The sequence below is a fragment of the Felis catus genome, chromosome D4 (assembly GCF_018350175.1).
Source record: "Felis catus isolate Fca126 chromosome D4, F.catus_Fca126_mat1.0, whole genome shotgun sequence".
Lineage (NCBI taxonomy): Eukaryota > Metazoa > Chordata > Mammalia > Carnivora > Felidae > Felis > Felis catus.
The window spans coordinates 54,796,876-54,811,745 of NC_058380.1; the positions used below are offsets into that span (position 1 = coordinate 54,796,876).

Sequence of the window (14,870 nt, forward strand, 5' to 3'; positions counted from 1 at the left end):
CACCTTGCCCTGGCCTCCTTGCCTTCCTCAGACCCGCCTCAGGGCCTTTTGCACATGGTCTCACCCCTGCTCCAGTTGTACATAGCTTGTCCCCTCACTTCCTTCAAGGCTCTGCTCAAGTGCCTCCATATGAATGAGACCTCCTTTGATCTCTCAGTATGCTTCACGGCCCAACACTCCCTACTGCCCTTGTCCTGCCTATCCACAGAGCTGGTCACCATCTGACATTCTGTTTGTATATCATTTAGCTGTGTACTCTGTCTCCCTCCTCATGGAAGCACCACACAGGCAGGGCCTTTGTCAGTTTTTTATTGGGTGTATCCCCAGTGCCTAAAACAGTTCCTGGCACATATTAGATGGTTAATATAAATGTGTGTTGAATACATGAATAACGAAGCATAGAATTTTTTTCACTCAGAAGGGACTTTTTAGGATCATCAACTAAACTTATGTTACAGGTTAGGAAACTGAGGCACAGAAAGGTTATATGGCTCATTCAAAATGGAACTCAATCATTTCAAAACTGTGACAGCTCTTTTTAAAAATCTAGGAATATATGTGGAGCCTTCTGGGCAGTTGTCCAGGATGAGATGGAAGAATAAGTGAAAATAGACTGATTATTTAAAAATTTGGCAAAAACAGGGGCACCTGGGTGGTTCAGTCAGTCGAGTATCTAACTTCGGCTCAAGTCATGATCTGCAGTTCATGAGTTCAAAATCCACGTCGGACCCTGTGCTGACAGCTCAGAGCCTGGAGCCTGCTTTGGATTCTGCGTCTCCCTCTTTCTCTGTCCCTCTCCACTAGCACTCTGTCTCTATCTATCTCTCTCAAAAAATAAACATTGAAAAATTTTTTTAATTTAGTAAGGAAATAAAAATAAAAAAGACAAGCAAATTGTCTTTGTTTTGTGATGGCAAAACTTTCTGATACAGAAGCAGTCTTATTCATGTTTACAGACAAAGGTGCACGTCGCATATAATTATTGTTCAAAAAAAATGGGTTGATGGATTCGGTTATATTGTTGCACAACAATTCCTTTCTGTGAGACCCTCCTTCTGCACTACCTCTTTCTTTGTTTACATTCTGTCCCAAAATAGATTGTTGCTCTTAGGGCTTCTTATTCAAAATTCTTTCCAAGTACCCCATTTAAGAGATTTCTGTGGGTAGTTTTTGTTTTTGTTTTTTTAGATGACCTGGTCTCTGGGAAAATCCGGAGATATTTAGTTATTACAGTTGTCCAGATGTGGTTACATCAAAGAAAGCAAAGAGCTAATCTTTCTAGTTCTCTACTTTGTGAAAAAATCCACTTGACAAGCCATGGTGGTTTGCTGGCCTGGGTGGTTCTGACCTCAGTCTTATTTATGCTTACATAGACATCCTTGGAATCTCGCTTTTGACAAAAAGTTGTTTATAAGTAGCATGATATTTAGATACACAACAGTCAGTTTGGGAGTGGGACCAATTAATTTCTCTTTAAACAGAAAATAAATGAAGCATTGCTAATCCTTATAGTGAACTGAAATGAACTCTAGAGATGCAGTGACTTGACTTTGACTTTAGAGTTGGGACCCGTGAAAATTCAGAATGGGTGTATTTAGGAAAATGTGAGGAGGGGAGAGATGGGAAAACCACATGAAATACAGAAGAAACCTCTTTCTGTTGTCTGGATGGATTTTAAAAGCCCACCCCTGTGTGCCTTTAGATATCCTAAATAATGTGGAGCGTGTGTTGTCTGTACTTTATCCATCACTCTCCACTAATCTCTTGGAAACTCTTTGAAACTATACAAGCTCTCCTGGAAACTGATAGGCACACTCCCCACCCTCGAGAACTAAACAAAACCTGTCCTCCCCACCCCATTACTGGCAGGAGTCCCGCTGCTCAGGCTCACTCCTGTCCCCTGCTGGTTGATTGTGGGGCCCATTCATACTGCCCCTCTTTCCCTATCCTAAAACAACCTAAAAAGATTCAACTCTGATAACAGAAGCAGCTAAATCTTGGATTTCTATACTCCACAGTCTGGAAAGTGACTTGAAGAGGTGTATCTTACTGGATCTGATCACTGGCATTTAGCTAAAGTCAGTCGGCCTTTCCGCGCATTTCTGCAAATCTGGCTGTGCCGAATAAGCATCACGGTGTGGCGTTCTGCAGGGTGTATGGTCCGAGATGTTCCTCTGGCAAGAGTGATGGGTCAGCAGTGTGCTGCCCATGCTCTGTGTTCAGTGTCCTAAAACCCACTTGCAAGATTGCTGCCTGGGCTTTGGAAGTTCAGTCTGGGTAACAGAGAGCAAAGCTCACTGAACCAAATGGGGTTTTGCCCATGATTTAAGCTAATGGGGCCTCTTACCTTGCTATAACCAGCTAGGTTCAGGATGCACCTCGGCATGGGGTCAGACTGTACATCAGACCTTAGAGCTGCCCAAAGATTTTAGGGTTCCCAGAGCCCAGTCTCATCCACACTAAGAGCTCGGTGAAGTCCTCCTCCAAGGAGAACATTTGGTCACCAAAGGCCATCTGGGTATCACTCGGTTTGGTCTGTGTGTGGCAGACTGACACTTTACAAAAGAAGAAATTCAGATGTCAAAGAGACATGAAAAAGTGTCCACCTTCACTGGCAATTAAAGATACGCCCAAGATTAGCTTTTTAATCTTTCCATTTGGCAAAGAATTATGTTGCCTAGTTGAGGCACCTCCATTCACTGCCTCAGAGAAGGGTCATAAATTGGCACGGCCTTTCCCAGGCCACGTGGTGATGTTTAACACAATGGAGACATGCAAATCCTTTCACTCAGCTGTCCTACTTCTAGGGACCAGAAGCTAGGAATTTATACTAAGGAAATGGATTGAGGACCTACTCAAAGAAGTGTGTACAAAGGTTGCAGCATTGTTTGCCTGTTAATACCTGGAAACTAAGTATTTAACTAATGGGAGATTTAAGTAAATTGTTGTATATCTAAATGATAGATTTTTATGGTGTAATTAAAAATGATATAAAATATCACCTGATAGCCCGATAGAGATGTATTGCTGAGTGAGAAAAGGCAATTTGCAAAACACTCTGAGGTCTAATCCATTTTTTAAAGAAATCTAAATACATTTATTTCTTTTTTTTCCAATATTTTTTAATGTTTATTTTGAGAGAGAGACAGAGTGCGAGTGAGGGAGGGGCAGAGACAGGGATACACAGAATCTGAAGGAGGTTCCAGGCTCTGAGCTGTCAGCACAGAGCCCATTGTGGGGCTTGAACTCACAAACCATGAGATGGTGACCTGAGGCAAAGTCAGACGCTCAACTGACTGAGCCACCCAGGCACCCCAAAATCCAAATACCTTTAAAAGTCATGTTAGATGAAACTCCAAACCATGGTATTACAGGTGACTTTTATTTTCTTCTTTTTGTTTACCTGCACTTTGTAATATTTCTGCAACGATCATCTTTTACTTAGTGTAATATTTTTGATTCTCACCAGCCTAGAAGATATGGTTCTGCAGCAAGTTTGGTCTCCTGCTGGGATTGCAGGACAGTAGGGTGATGGGGAGAAGGGGGGCTGGAGGAGGGCTGAGGAGGGTGATGAGAAGGAAGGGGTCCAGCTTGGATTGATACTTGTGACCTGTATGACATATGCAACTGATCTGTCTGATGTTAAATGTGAACCATTTACAAATTCTTTAGTGAACCGTTTCACTGCATCGTTGGACAACAAGGACGTAGTTTGGAGGAGCAGAGTGGGTTTATCTAAAGAGTAATAGTCACAAACTATTTTTAAATAAATCCTCATCAGACATTATGAAAGAAAGAACTGTATGTTGTGGTTTCAGGAACTTTATGAAGTGTTCTAGCTTCCTTTTAAAAGATAGTTTCTACTTAAGAAACATTTATCTACTTAAGGATAATCAATGTTGACTTTATTTTAGATCTTTTTCTGTTCATTTCTATATATGATGGTATGTGTGTGTATGAATGAATATATACTAATAGTCTTGAAGTTTTTAAATTAGATTCTCGTATATATATAATTCAACTTCTTCTATTTCATTTCTATTAATGTGAGTCTTTGCTCACATTTCTTATGTTAAATCTGAGTAAGGAATTGTATGTTTGATATTTATATCAATAAAATTTATTTGCCCTTGTCTGCCTCTCTTAGAAAAAAAAAACTAGTTACCCAGGGTAGATTATGAAAAACTTAACTCTAAGTTGTTTTCCCAAAGTTCAGCTGCCAGTCAGTTCTCTGGTATTTTGCACCACATGGAAGGCTCAGTCAGTGATTAGAGAACTCACTCACAAAAGTGCCAGAAGGCTGTGATATGCCTAAGTGGTACTTTTTTAAACTTTACTTTTGGAGGATTTTGCGCATACTTTTTATCCCTGCCAGAAATTTGCGTTTCATTGGAGAGAAAATCAGCTGTATCTTCTTCCTAGGTCTACCACTCATAAATCTAGTGATCCCACTTTGCTTCTGGGGACCTCTGTCTCCTGGCCAGGAAAATGCTATGGCATCTCTAAGTTCTCTCCAGAAGGCTCAACATTCTCTGATTCTGTCTCATCACCTGCATAGCATCTAGGGCCAGGTGTCCCAAGGGCATGGTGGGGGATGGGTTAATGCCATGCCACATGTGCACAAAAAGGTGGTGCCTCTCTGAGTCCCCTGCAGGTGTCCAAAATTGAGACCAAAGGTTGGTTGGCAGCAAGACTGTGGTTGGGGAGGAAGCCCAGCTCTGAACTGCCTGCACCTATTTTGCCAAGAGCATGGTTCATTTGTTAAATTAGATCTGTCTGCCTATGCTAATGTTTAGTGTTTTTAGTAATTTGCTTTAAAAATCTGGTGTTCAGTACTCTTTCCCCAACCTCTCCTGTCCCAGCACAAGATACACCTGAGGGGATCATGACAATGTACAAGTCACCCAGCTGGTATTTCAGGATGGGTTAGCTTTGAAACACACTGTTTCTCAACTGAATAATTCTCTTCATTTTAAGAGTGTGAGCTAAGTGTAGAGAAGGGTTTCAAGTACAGTGCAAGTGTCTGTCTTTAAATTCCTTTTGTATAAGAACTGTTCATGCGTCCTACTTGATTCTCAGGCCGGGGCCAATGTTCAGCGGTCCTACAGTCCTCAACGCAAGGTTCATGAAGCACAAGTTCTTAATGAGCTCTAACATCACTGCTTAAAAGATATCATTTCCCTTTCTTAACTTTTTCTTCTTGTTTTTAATTTGTTTTCTCTTTTCCTCTAGGCAATACTATCTTACTCTGTGGAGCAGAAAAGGTAGCACCCATGCTTATTTCCATGACACTAACCCTCACCCTTCCAAAAAGAAAAAAACTAGGATAACATTCCACCCGCTCCCCAAAAAAAGTCCACAACAACTCTCTCTTCACTCCTCCCTTTTATTAGTATTGAATGGGAATTAGGTGAAACAGAAAAAAGGCAGGAACAAAACCGAGGGAAGGGAGGATGGCAGGTAAGAAAAGAAGGGAGTTGAAATGGTGGGGGTCTGTGCTTCCTGTGCCTGTGGGAAGTAGGCAGCGCTCCCTGGCCAGCTGGTGGGGTTTCTAGATGAAACCCAGACCTCGGGGAGTCTGCAGGATTTGCAGTAATACTTGAGGTTTGAGGATGGAATAGGAGTCTGGCCAGGGGAAGGCAGACCTAGGAGGCATTTATGATGCCTAGATTCTACTTTGGATCTGGACTGTTCCCAAGCCAAAGGTCTTTCCCTTCTACCCTCCTTGGAACACAGTTGTTTTTGGCTTTCTCTTGGGACTGCTAAAGCATTGGGAGCTCCTATAAAGTGATTTTAAGACAGGAGTAATAGCATGAGTGAAACCTGGAAGGGATTTCCAGAGCCCTCCAGCTTTTTGAAAGGACAGTTTCCCAGAAGCAAAACCAGTTTTGGGTTGCTGCTATTGCTTGTCACTGACCTGTGACTTAGTAAAAGTGGCAAGGGGCATGTGACAATGCCCAGCTCAGACTAACGTGCTGGGTGACCCCGGAAAGAAGGAAAAGCAACTCCAGTATTCCAAACTGAGTCTCAGCAGGAGGGTTTCTCAGGCCTATGAATCTCTCCTGTTTTGTTTTTTGGGGTTTTTGTTTGTTTGTTTGTTTGTTTGTTTTAGCTTTGGGGTTGGTCTGTGACCTCTACACAGCACCACCTTCAGAACCGAAGTTGCTGCACCTGGGGTGGAGGAAGTCGCTTGAGGGTGGGGTGGGAAGAGCCAGGATTTCAAACCTGGCTCTGCCTCTAACTAGGTGTATGTCCTTAGGCAAATTTTTGTATCTCTCTGAGCTGCAGTTTCCTTGGCTGTAAAATGGAAATAATGATATGCTTTAGCTTACAGAGGTGTTGCCAAAATTAGAGAAGATGGTGTAAAGCATTGGGTATATTTATGTACCGGTACCCGTGTACTTATGTGTTGGTACTTAGGAACTGGTGACTGATTTCTTTCTCTTTTAGCTTCTGCAAGTAGAATTTGGTTCATTGATTAGTGAAATGAGACAATTGTCTAGTTGGTTTTTGCATGCGCACAAGTTAGGGAGTGACAGAGAAAGAGGGAGACAGAGGACCCAAAGCTGGCCCTGTGCTGACAGCAGAGAGCCCGACACGGGGCTTAAACTCACTTGATCATGACCTGAGCCGAAGTCAGACGCTTAATCGACCGAGCCACCCAGGCACCCTGACAATTTTCTAGTTTTTAAGGAAAAGGGGAGGCAGACGGTAGAGCACTTTTTACACAAGCCATTTTCCCTAAGAGCTCTGTCGGTCACCATATCTGTCCTGAAATACTGGTAGGCTTCATAGGGTGGTGGGAACAGCAGAAATTGTGGAAGGTTTTCAGAGTTCTGCCAGAGTTACGGGGCATTCGTAAGCTATAGGGAAGTAAATTGACACATTTCATCCACTGCGTCATGGCAAACGGGTACAACTTAGCAGTTGGTTTAATCGTAGACTTTTGGCAAACTTGAGGCACCTGTCCCCATTAGGGTTTGACACAGAGATAGGGAAGAGTCAAAGACTCAAGGCTTTTTAAAGATGTGAAGGACTCACCCTGCCCCATTCTGCAAGGGCCTCCCACCACTTCCTCTGGCTGCAGAGATTCTCAAGTGTCCCACAGCCTCTGTGGAGAGGCTCTTTTCCTGACCCATTTCCCAGGCAGGCCAAACAGCAGTTTCACTGTTGCAGTTGCTACTTGTGTGGGGTAGAAAAGTTACATCTAGGGGCAATGGAATCGGTAACAAATCAAAGGGAGAATAGGATTATTATTGCCTTTTTCAATTTACAGCCTCAAAATTACAATCAGTGGAATTATTAGTCTTGTTTTCTGAGCCCACCAATTTGTAAACTTCTACCGACAAGCCAGCGTATTTCTTACTAAACAGTATATTTATAGGTTTTTTTTTCCTCCTGACTGGCTCCTCATTTAGTGGGGATGAACAATGAGTATCTCACATCTGTGCAGCACTTTAAGAAATGTGCTCTGTCCTCCGGGGCACATGGGTGGCCCAGTCGATTAAGCATCCAGCTTTGCCTCAGGTCGTGATCTCATGGTTCATTGGGCTCTGTGCTGACAGTGCAGAGGCTACTAGGGATTCTCTCTCTCTCTTGCCTGCCCCTCCCCCATTCATGCTTTCTCTGTCTCAAAATAAATAAAGATAAAGAAATGTACTCTGTCTTCAAGGCCACAGTGTTCCTTCCCAAAGCAGTCCTAAGATCCTCCCGCCTTCCACACTTAGGGTTCAGTTGTATTTCTTCTGCCCCATGATTCGGTGATTCTCTCCGTGGCTGTTTTCTCTAGCTTTTGCCTCTTCTTTCCATCCACCGCTTTTCCACATCAGCTGCCGCCATCCAGTTCCCCACGCAGGTTACCTCTCGCCTCCTTTCTCTCTGTAGTTGCCTACCTGAGTTTTCTCTCTCTGATTACCCTGCCCTTCTCCAGTCTGAGACATCTGCCAGGTGGGGCTGGGACACGTGTCACGGGCTGGCAGTCCAGTGGTCACATAGAGCCCACAGGCGTGTTCGGTTTAGCCGTCATGCTACAGACTCACACGGTATTTTAGAAACATTTAGTTACCAACATTTCTAAATCAAGAGAGTTCACGTAGAAATCCCGACTGCCAGACTTGCTTGAAAAATTGGATGATCTGTCAACAGTGGGCTGGGCATTCCTGCATCAGCTCTAGGCTGGAGCCAAATGGCCACTGCCCCCCTTAGACGGCACATTCCACCCAGGCCTCCTCCCTCCTCCCACCTCCCCCATCAATTCTGATTCAGTAGCTTAGCGGTGAGACTTAGGAATCTGTCTGTATTTTTAACCAGAACTATCCCTGGGTAGTTCTAACTCAGATGGTCTAGGGGCATATGCTTTTATAAACACAGTTTCCCTTGCTGGCCTTTCTTTAGTTTTGGTTCCAGAATTCCCAGAGAAGGAAGTGGATTGGCCCAGATTAGGGCAGATAGCTTTCCCTCTCCCTGACAAAATGGCAGCCCCTGCAAAACCACGTGGAACTCGGGGAAAGAAGTCATTGCCGGCACAGAGATGCTGGCAGACAACCTCACTCTGTCCTCTGCATTCTCTAGTGCTCCTGACAGGTGTCTGGCTTGTCCTGTGGCCTCCAGCACTGCTAACTCCAGGAAGGCAGGGGCTGCTTCTCAGTCCACTGCCTCTCCCCAGAATTCCCTAGCCCTGGACTTTAGACAGAGGATATACACAAATATCTATTTCTTTTAAACTTTCAGTTAGTTTTCAAAAAGTTATATGGGTAAAAACACAACATGGGTACATGGCTAAAAACACAAACAAAATGAAAGGATGAGTAGTGGAAACTGAGTCTTACTCCTAATCTTGACTTCAAGGCCCCTGCCCTTCTTAAAGGAGCCAGTCGCTTTGGTGTTTTCATGAAGCTATGGGCCTGTCTAGGGAGACAAGAACCACTTGTAACTTTTTATCCCCCCAAAGGGTCATTTCCTGTTACAGACACACCACATTTTATTGTGCTTTGCAGATACTGCATTTTTTATAGATGGAAGGTTTGTAGCAACCCCGCTTTGAGCAAGTCTGTTGGTGTCATTTTCCCAGCAGCATTTCTTCACTTCCTGTCTCTGTGTCACATTTTGACAATTTTCACAATATAGCAAACTTACTCATTATCATTAGATTTGGTATAGTTGTCTACAATCAGTGATTATGACTCCCTGAAAGCTCAGATGATGGTTAGCATTTTTTAGCAATAAAGTATTTTTTATTTAAACATTTTTTAATGTTTATTTTTGAGAGAGAGAGAGAGAGAGACAGAGACAGAGTACGAGAGGGAGACACAGAATCTGAAACAGGCTCCAGACTGAGCTGTCAGCACAGAGCCCGACGTGGGGCTTGAACTCATAAACTGCAAGATTGTGACTTGAGCTAAATTTGGATGCTTAACTGACTGAGCCACCCTCCTGCCCCAGCAATAAAGTGTTTTTTAATTAAAGTATATACATTATTTTTAAATAGATTAATGTATAGTGTAAACATAACTTTTATATGCATTGGGAAACCAAAACATTCTTTTGACCCACATTATTGCAATACTTGTCTTATTGTGGTGGTATGAACTGAACCCATATGTCCAGAGTTTGCACATATTGTTTTTTCATTTTACAGTAATATGTTGATCGTTTCATATTAGTCATCCTCAAATATGTTGAATATTTAAGTATTCATAAAACCCCTGAATTAATTGGGCAAATGTTAGTATTCTTGTGTTTTGTTTTTGTTTTTTTAAGATTTTAGTTTTAAGTGATCTCTACACGCCTCAGAAATGTTACTATTCTTTTTTATTTTTAATGTTTGTATTTATTTTTGAGAGAGAGAGAGAGAGAGAGAGAGAGAATGAGCAGGGGGAAGGGCAGAGAGAGAGAGAGAGAGAAAGCCAGGGAGGAACAGAGAGAGGGAGGCAGAGGATCCAAAGCAGGCTCTGCTCCAACAGCAGAGACCCCAAACCGGGGCTTGAACTCATAAACCATGACATCATGATCTGAGCCAAGTTCAGACGCTGAACCGACTGAGCCACCCAGGCGCCCCGGAACATTACTATTCTTATCTCAAAATTGGGAAATGGATTGGCTGAAGGATTTTTGCCCCAGGGGTAGGACTAAAAACAAGTTTTCTTATTCCTTCTCTACTTGCTATTCCTACTGTGTTTTTCTCTGAGTCGTACATTTATGTTATTTGAAATTCTATTTATCTGTGTGGTGGCGGCCAGGAACAATTACTTCCCTGATTCACTGCTTATAAACCTGCCTGGAGCTGGGGTAGAGGGTCTCCTCCACACTCACTTGGGAAGTAAGTTTAGGCCTTTAGGCCCCACTGCAGTAACAGAGATTCCTTGATGTGAACACTTTGTTGCCACCTTGTGCAAAGTGAATCAGGAAGACTTCAAACTACCATGTTTCTTTCAAATGCTGCAGAGACTGTTACAACAGGAAATAGTGCTTTCAAGCCCCCACTTCCAAAGTTCAAGTTTTATACAATTCCATGTCATCTGCTATGACCTTTTACCTCCTGTCAGGCAAGACATGAGTCCAGCTCAAAGGGCCAGTTTGTATCTTCAGGATTGACCATAAGACACGGTATATCTTATTGGTGGAAAAATGTTGGAAAGTTGTAGACATAAGACAAAAGTGTGGGATTTTATGGTCTCTCAAGAGGTGAATGCTAGCTTTCACGATACCTTCACAGAAGCCCATTTTATTTGCTAAGAATATAATTATTGTAGTCATTTATGTCCTGCCTTCCTCCTGTGAAAAGATGAGTGATGTCTTGAAGTGAATATCTACCATGATTGTCAAAATAAATGAGGTCCAGTTTTGACAGTTAGAAATTAAATGTTCCCTTTTCTTTTCAGGGACACGTGGCCATCAGGAATCATGAGCAACCCATTTGCACACCTTGTTGAGCCTTTAGATCCTGCACAACCAGGAAAGAAATTCTTCAATTTGAATAAACTGAAGGATTCAAGATATGGTAGGTGCATGGCTCTATGATGTTAATTGTTCTGACAGCAGTTTGAGTCTCGTTTGCATAGTAATTAAGCTATGTAATTAATTAGCCTTTAGGAGATTGGAAAGAGGGAGTAGCAGAAATGGCTGAATGGTCTTGAATTAAGCACACAAACTCACACCTTTTCTTACGTTGCTCATTTTTATGTTAGTAATGATTATATACGTGTGACATTTATATAACACTTTATAGTATATAGAGGGTTTATACATATATATTACATCATTTAGTCTGCATAACAACCCCTTGAGGTCATGTTTATAAAATGTTACAAGTCCTGAGGAAGCTGAGACCCAGAGAGGGTCAATGACATGATCAAGAAACAACAATGTGGGTAAAAGCAGAGGACAAAAACATGTCTTTTTTTATCCCAAATCCTCTGCTTTTCTACCTTTGCACTCTTGTCTTTTCCAAATAATATTGGTGAATAGTTTTAATAGATCAGGAATGAACATTTCTTTTATAAATAAACAAAATAGTTTTTCTTCTGAACTGTTGTTGTATCCTTGAACCCACTACCAGTAGCCATTCTGCATGGCATGTGGGCTTATATTTCCTTTGAAAGGTGTATGTGACCAAACTTTGGTCTTAATTACATTAGTTGTGAAGAAGTTATTTTCTCATTTCTTGAACACTAGTTTTCATAAGAAATATTACTGTGTGTGTGTGTGTGTGTGTGTGTGTGTGTGTGTGTGTGTGTGTGTTACTTGCCAGCACATAATATGGTAAATATCTAGGCTAACTTCTTTCATGATGACTTAACAGAAACTATTAATGGAATTCAAGGTAAGGCAATCATTTATTGTGAAAGAATTAACTTTTTCTATTACTGAATGTCTCTTCAACCCATTCAGTATTCTTACATATCGAACTGTTGAAATCAATTTAAATTTACCCTCTTTCCCTGTTGGAAAAATAGTCTGATGCTTCATATCAGGTTTATATGGGGACTGGCTTTAAAATAGCTCTTATATAATGTGTCTCATGACTTGTGTTTATTTTGTTATACTTTTTTCTTTTTTTCTAGAACGCTTACCATTTTCTATCAGAGTTCTCCTGGAGGCAGCCATTCGGAACTGTGATCAATTTTTGGTGAAGAAAAATGACATTGAAAATATCCTAAATTGGAATGTCATGCAGCATAAGAACATAGAAGTGCCGTTTAAGCCTGCCCGCGTCATCCTGCAAGACTTTACGTGAGCCTAATGTCACTTCACTTCCCTGTTCACTGCCTCCCTTGCCAGCCTTTAAGGAAAGCTTGAATCACACACACACACGCACACACGCTATGACTGTATAATTTATCACCCATTATCCAGACACTTTTGAAAACGAAAGAGGTCTGTTATCCTGGACAGCTAGAGATTGTCTCCGACAAGTGGGATGTGTAGTCACTCCACTTCTTCCAGTGGCAAAGGTCATTGTTTTTGGAGATCCTAACCTTAAGTATACTAACAAAAAGTGGAAGAAATAGCATGGAGTAGGGCTATCTTGGAATCTTCTCTCCCTCACATCCTGTCACCCAGATAGCCAGGTTTGAAACAGCTGTCCTTAGAATATCAATATGCTGTGTCCTGAGGGGAGACTCGTAGTTCACAAGGCCTGACCTGTTGCCCTTAAACCTCAGTTCACATCCTGCTATTCCTGGGAGTCTTTATTCCCCATCATGGCCTGCTTTCTGAGATCTTGCCTTTCCATTTTTAAGTGATGTTATTTTATTCCTTATAGAGACGAAATCTTACTTTACCAAAGGACAGTCTAGAGGACAAATTTTATACTCAATAAAAAGGAAGGATTCACAGCATTTTTCTCTGAATTACATCCATTTCTTTAAATTTGGTTGGAGGTTGGAGGTTGGAGGTGAAATCCGTATATCTTCTATAGGCCTTTGTCACCCACCCCCCCACGTGAATGGGAATCAGCCATGGCAGTAACAGCCCCAGTGTTAAGTGCACATTTTACCACGGTCTCTATTTAGACCGTATTTGTTGTTAACCTTAATGCAAAATTGCATGTAGAGATACCACTCAGTCATGGTGCTTACTACCAATTTCTGCTCAAGGAAGCGTGTTTAGAAACTTCCACTTTTCTAAGGCATCTATTGTTAGCCCCACTGATGAGACTGTCTCGTGGCCAGTATTGTCACTGGAGGCAAAAGGTGAAAAATCTAAGTACACTTGTTTAACAGTTTTGTTTTCTGTTTAATTCTCTCTTTTCTTAGGGGTGTGCCAGCTGTGGTTGACTTTGCGGCAATGCGAGATGCTGTGAAAAAGTTAGGAGGAGATCCAGAGAAAATAAACCCTGTTTGTCCTGCTGATCTTGTAATTGATCACTCCATCCAGGTTGATTTCAACAGAAGGTGAGAGATTAGGATGAATACTTGGGTTTTCTGTTTTGTGCAGAATCTTGGAGATCAAGTCTTCTTTGTGTGTGTAAGTAAACAAAAGAAGAAAATCTTTAAAAGATGTATTCAGAAAAACTCAAACTTAATACAGATTTTCCAGTGAAGATTTTTTGGGGGGGTGGGGGGTTATTATGTGTGGTTTTTTTCCTATTCACTTCTTTTGGGGCCCAGGCTGAAGGAGAAAGCTCCTGGTGATCACAGAGGCTCAAGAGGGCAAGTGAGAACCCACAGTATCTCTTGAGGCTTAGATTACGGCTGGCAGATTAGAATGCTGTCTATTTGCAATAATATTAATCAAAGCAAGACACACAGTCAAGCCCTAACTCAGGAGTGGGAAGTACACTCCATCTGTTGTAAAAGTAAGTGCAGGGGCGCCTGGGTGGCTCAGTCGGTTAAGCGGCCGACTTCGGCTCAGGTCGTGATCTCGCGGTCCGTGAGTTCGAGCCCCGCATCGGGCTCTGTGCTGACAGCTCAGAGCCTGGAGCCTGTTTCGGATTCTGTGTCTCCCTCTCTCTGACCCTCCCCCGTTCATGCTCTGTCTCTCTCTGTCTCAAAAATAAATAAACATTAAAAAAAAATAATAAAAAAATAAAAAAAAGTAAGTGCAAGATTATACAGCCAGGGTTTGGATACAAGCAGGGCAACCAGGTACTGCTAAAAGTCTGATATCTTAACCTAGAAGAATAAATAAAGTTATCATCAACTATGAGTGCAGAAGAACTATACCACATTCAATGCTGGGAAAATTAGTTACTTGATAGAGCAGGTCCTATGAATTAAAGCATTAATATTTTTTAAATTAAATCATCAAAAACTTTAAAAGAGATATAAGTATGTATATGTCTTGATGAGAAAGATCTTTCTAAATTTAAAAGCAGTAAATGAAGCAAAAAAGGAACAAGAACTATAGATTTAATGGCTTCAAAGTTAACGGTAAATATCTTTAAAATATTTGCAACAGGGGCGCCTGGGTGATGCAGTCGGTTAAGCGTCCGACTTCAGCCAGGTCACGATCTCGCAGTCCGTGAGTTCGAGCCCCGCGTCAGGCTCTGGGCTGATGGCTCAGAGCCTGGAGCCTGTTTCCGATTCTGTGTCTCCCTCTCTCTCTGCCACTCCCCCGTTCATGCTCTGTCTCTCTCTGTCCCAAAAATAAATAAAAAACGTTGAAAAAAAAATTTTTTTTTAAATATTTGCAACAAATACAACAAAGGGCTAATATCTTTAATATATAAACCTTGTGTATAATCCATTAAAAAATCATAAGACCCAACAGATAAATGGGTAAAGGAAAGTGGATGTTTCATAATAAAAGGAAAAACAAATGGTAAACACGACATAAATCCTTTTCAACTTTACAAGTAATAAAAAAGTAGATTAAATCCTTGAGATACCATTTTCTCCTATCAGTAAAGATTAGAAAATAAACATTAT

At 41.7% G+C, this 14,870-nt stretch overlaps 1 protein-coding gene across 2 annotated transcripts in view; it reads left to right on the plus strand.

The window, feature by feature from the left end:
• ACO1 (aconitase 1) overlaps positions 1 to 14,870 on the plus strand; it is a 64,242-nt gene that overhangs the window by 13,232 nt on the left and 36,140 nt on the right. For both annotated transcript variants that reach the window (XM_006939201.4, XM_045043464.1), the window contains exons 2-4: positions 10,881 to 10,999; positions 12,063 to 12,231; positions 13,257 to 13,394. In XM_006939201.4, coding sequence (XP_006939263.1) covers positions 10,903 to 10,999; positions 12,063 to 12,231; positions 13,257 to 13,394 — 404 coding nt within the window. In that variant the 5' untranslated portion in view covers positions 10,881 to 10,902. The remainder of the gene's footprint in view (positions 1 to 10,880; positions 11,000 to 12,062; positions 12,232 to 13,256; positions 13,395 to 14,870) is intronic.